Consider the following 4183-nt stretch of genomic DNA (forward strand, 5'->3'; position numbering starts at 1 on the left):
CCCGCCCGAGGGTTCGGATCCCACATACAGACCGGTTCCCGCTCACTGGCTGAGTGAGGCACGGGAGCAACACCCAGGGTTGCAATCCCGTTGCCGGTCCCCGGTCCGGTGCGGGGGCAACACTGAGGGTTGCGATCCGTTGCCGGACACGGAAAAAGACAAAAGACAAAAAAAAAAAAAAAAGAAAGAAAGAAAGAAAGAACTCGACTTGGGTGTAAAATAATTTAAAATTTATTCATTACCTTCAGTGGAACCGTGCTGCGCATCATCAGTCCTCAGGCATGGCAGACTTAAGCCCTGCCACACAGGGTGACAGCCACTGGCTGGTGATTAGTACACAGCAGCCCAGCTCAGCTGTCAAAGTGTTGTCAAAACCAATACTTGTAATGGAAGGAATTTCTGCCCAAAAGAGCCACGATGGACAAAATATTGGAATCAAGCACATTCCTGCAACCCGGTGTGGTGTTTGGGTTGGAACCAGAACTGGAGGTCATTTTGCTTCACCAATTATCAAGACTCAGGTCCACCAAACTACGAGTGTCTCTACATTCAGGAAGCTGCTCCACGTCAGAGAATAGAGTTGACCTTTGATGAGCGTTATTATATAGAACCTTCCTTTGAATGTTGGCTTGATCACTTGGAAGTTTGAGATGAGACATTTTGTTTCTCTCCTCTTACGGAATGTTATGGTGACATAAAAAGCCCTCCAGTAATTTAATCAACAGGGAGATTCATCTGGAATTTTTAGTTTTCATGAAGAACTTGAAGACTGGGATTTTGAGCAAAATACTCATTTACTCCAGGTGAAGAATGTCATTTCTTCGGTGGCTGGGTATCTCACTCTGATTTTAGAATACTATGGTTAGAAGAGAGATAATTTGTCAAGTTAATTAAATGAAGAATTTAAAGACATAAGCAAGGTTAAAGGGAATCCATGAATGAATAAATAAAAACAATAAAAATTGGAAATAAAACTGTATCACTTGACTTTTGAAGCATATCATAGATCATTACACATTTTTTCTTAGATTTCTTGATGTTTTATTACATATACTGAAGGACAACAGCATCAAAATAAAAGTTTTTAAAAAATAAAACACAACAAAAAAATGCAGTCACAAAAGAGGCCGCATTCCTCAATAGATATGAGAGTTACAGGTGAATCAGTGTCCACTAACAATTAATGGTGACCGTTTGTGAGCCCCTCTCAAAGACATCAATGTGTTTGTGTCCAGACCATCTTTGATGAACCACTGCTGCTTTATGCTCTATTGGTGAAAAGTAGATTTGCTTAGGAATGAGATTCAGTCTTGATTCTGTCATCAGACAGAAAATGTCTTCCTGACAAACACTTTTCTTAGAGCCCCTTTCAAGTCCCTGTTCCTCAGGCTGTAGATGAAGGGGTTTAGCATGGGGGTCACCACTGTATACATCACAGTAGCCGTGGGGTCTTCCTCAGCTGAGTGTGAGGATGAAGGGTTGAAATACAGAGCAATGATGGTGCCATAGAAGAGGGAAACCACAGCCAGGTGGGAGCCACAGGTGGAGAAGGCTTTCCACCTTCCCCTTGTGGATGGGACCCTCAGGACAGCACAGGAGATGTGCACATAGGAAGCCAGGATGCAAACAAATGGGGTGATCATGATCAGAGCACCCTCAGTAAGAATCATGAGCTCATTGAGCTGTGTGTCTGAGCAGGAGAGTTTGAGGAGGGCATTCACATCACAGAAGAAGTGGGGGATCACGTTGTCTGCACAGAACGGGAGTCGAGCCATCAGCAGGGTGTGCAACAGACCGTTCAGGTGGGAAATGACCCATGATCCAGTGACCAGCAGGACACAGAGCTGACAGGTCATCTTTGCTGTGTAATGTAAGGGGTGGCATACTGCGACAAAGCGGTCATAGGACATCACAGCTAGGAGGAAACTGTCCATGTCGGCAAACACAAACACAAAATACATCTGTGTGAGACACCCAGAGATGGAGATGCTCTGACTCTCAAGTTTGTGGTTGGCCAGCATCTTGGGGACGGTGGTGGAGGAGAAGCAGATATCTATGAAGGACAGGTTGCTGAGGAAGAAGTACATGGGGGTGTGCAGGCGGGAGTCGGTGCTGATGGCCAGGATGATGAGCAGGTTTCCCAGGACCGTGACCAGGTACATGCTCAGGAAGAGCACGAAGAGGAGCTGCTGCTGCTGGGGCTGCCTGGAGAGTCCCAGGAGGAGGAACTCGGAGACGCTCGACTGGTTTGTCCCTCTCATGGCTCTGAGCCCAGGTGAATGGAGGGCAGCACATTCAGAAACCTAGACAGGGTTAAGCTTGCTCAGGCTGCAGGCAGGACCACATGAGGAAATCACTTTATAGAGTTGCTAAAACAGGATGTGACTACCCCACCTGCACTTCCAATTTCCAGTGCTCAGTTCTAATGATTTCCTTGCTGGACTCACTCATTCTTATTTTCTATATTTAACATTGCACAACACACAGACGTATACACAACCTACATGACTCTACCATGTGTGTCTCTGCTTACATTTCTCAGTCCCCACCCCACACCTCCACATCTGACTCCTTTGTACCTTATAAGAAGAAAGAAGAGACAGTAGGTTATTACTGGAATCATCTCAGGTAGCCACTGGTACATTCAGGGCTCTTGCTATAACTTCCTGTATCTGGAAGATGTAGGAAAGGAGGTTCCTAAAGATATTTCCCATCTTAATAGACAAGTATCGATGTCTCCGTGGTTGCACCTCACCTGGAGGAGGTTGGTGCTCCTGCTGTCAGGTGTTCTCACCTCTGCACAACTGCCCAGTGCTTCTCTTTATAGCAGGGATCGGACTGTCCTGGAAACACAAGCAGGTCCTGGATGAGGAGGAGCAGGGTTCACGGTTTACACGTGTGATTCATTGTGGCATCACAGACCTAGTGTTTACAGGAGCCTCCTTGGCCATGGGGACCAGATTCTCTAAGAGCCTCATTAGAGACAAAAAGAGAATAATTGCCTTACCCACTTTTTTGTCCCTTTGGACCAAACAATGATGGCACAGAGTAGTATCTAAGGATTAGATGTAACTCTTGGGTCAAAAGATTAAAATATTAGAAATGAAGCCACCTGGATGGAGACTAATTCTAAACAAAATTCCCTGAAACTCCAAGCGTCATCACCTTGGTGATCTGGCCTGTGTCCATAGAGGTTGAAATTAAATTTTAGATCCTTTTTCTCCTCACTTCCTTTGTTCAGACCTGGGGCTATTCCTGCGTTTTCTATAACTCTTGCTTTCTTATGTCTGGTTATGCTCAGAGAAGATTAGTGATGCCTCATCTTCTCCATTATAGATGGGAATGTTAACAGCATATTACTGAGATGGGATCAACCTATGGACATCTTTTGGGTAAAGGGTGTCTTGATTCAAAGGGACATTGTCTCTGGGAAAGCCCAGCATTCTATGATTTACAAGCACCAGTCCCTTAGGGTAAACACCTGTTGGTACACCTCTTCAACTGACTTGGTTTACACTTTTTTTTGGAATTTAACTCCATAATCCTCATAATCACAGTATGGCTGGGCCCCAGGATTCACGTTTATACCACCTCCCTTCCCCTTCACCATGGCTGCTTGGACCAGAGTGTTTGGAACTGGAATTGAGGATCCTCCAGTCCATGTCACCACATGGGTTGGCTGGAATGCATCAGTCCATCATCTGCTGCCTTCCCAATTCATATCCCATGGGCTGAGAGAGGAGCTAAAGAAACAAATACACAGAGAGGAGAAGATACTAGCTAGAGAAAACCCTAATGGTGCTCCATTCTGGGTTCAGTTATTTCCTGGTGATGAGCTATATTATGGCATGTTTCACTCAGGGTTCTTAGTTGCAAATAACAGAAACCAATTACAGCTAATTTTACACAAAGTGGCTTCATTCAAACAACGTTGAGAGCCAGACTTTCTCCTTTCAATGCTTTTCCTAATTAGGCTTTCAGAGATATGCAATGCTTCCATTTCAGGCCCTTCTGGATTTCTGCTAGAATGTTAGATCTGTCCCGGCAGCGGCAGCAGCGGTGGCGGCGGTGGCTCCTCCTCACCCGAACATCGGGGTCCTCCAGACCCAGGCGCCCCAACGGACTTTGTTGGTAAATTTCCTGTTTGAAACTGATCAGCCGGTTTCCAAGGAAAGATGGCGAC

The 4183-nt window shown here is 45.5% G+C and overlaps 1 protein-coding gene across 1 annotated transcript; it reads right to left on the minus strand.

Annotated features, from left to right (window-relative positions):
- Window positions 1-1322: 1322 nt before the first annotated feature.
- LOC103592297 (olfactory receptor 1F1-like) lies at window positions 1323-2261 on the minus strand. Its single transcript, XM_008574958.1, has one exon. The coding sequence runs from the start codon at window positions 2259-2261 to the stop codon at window positions 1323-1325; it is 939 nt and encodes a 312-aa protein (XP_008573180.1).
- Window positions 2262-4183: the final 1922 nt, after the last annotated feature.

This window comes from Galeopterus variegatus, unplaced genomic scaffold (genome assembly GCF_000696425.1).
Source record: "Galeopterus variegatus unplaced genomic scaffold, G_variegatus-3.0.2 Scaffold1120, whole genome shotgun sequence".
NCBI classification, from domain to species: domain Eukaryota; kingdom Metazoa; phylum Chordata; class Mammalia; order Dermoptera; family Cynocephalidae; genus Galeopterus; species Galeopterus variegatus.

Excerpts from the sequence above, each read along its gene's own strand:
- LOC103592297 (XM_008574958.1), bottom strand. The coding sequence starts at position 2,261 with ATGAGAGGGACAAACCAGTCGAGCGTCTCCGAGTTCCTCCTCCTGGGA.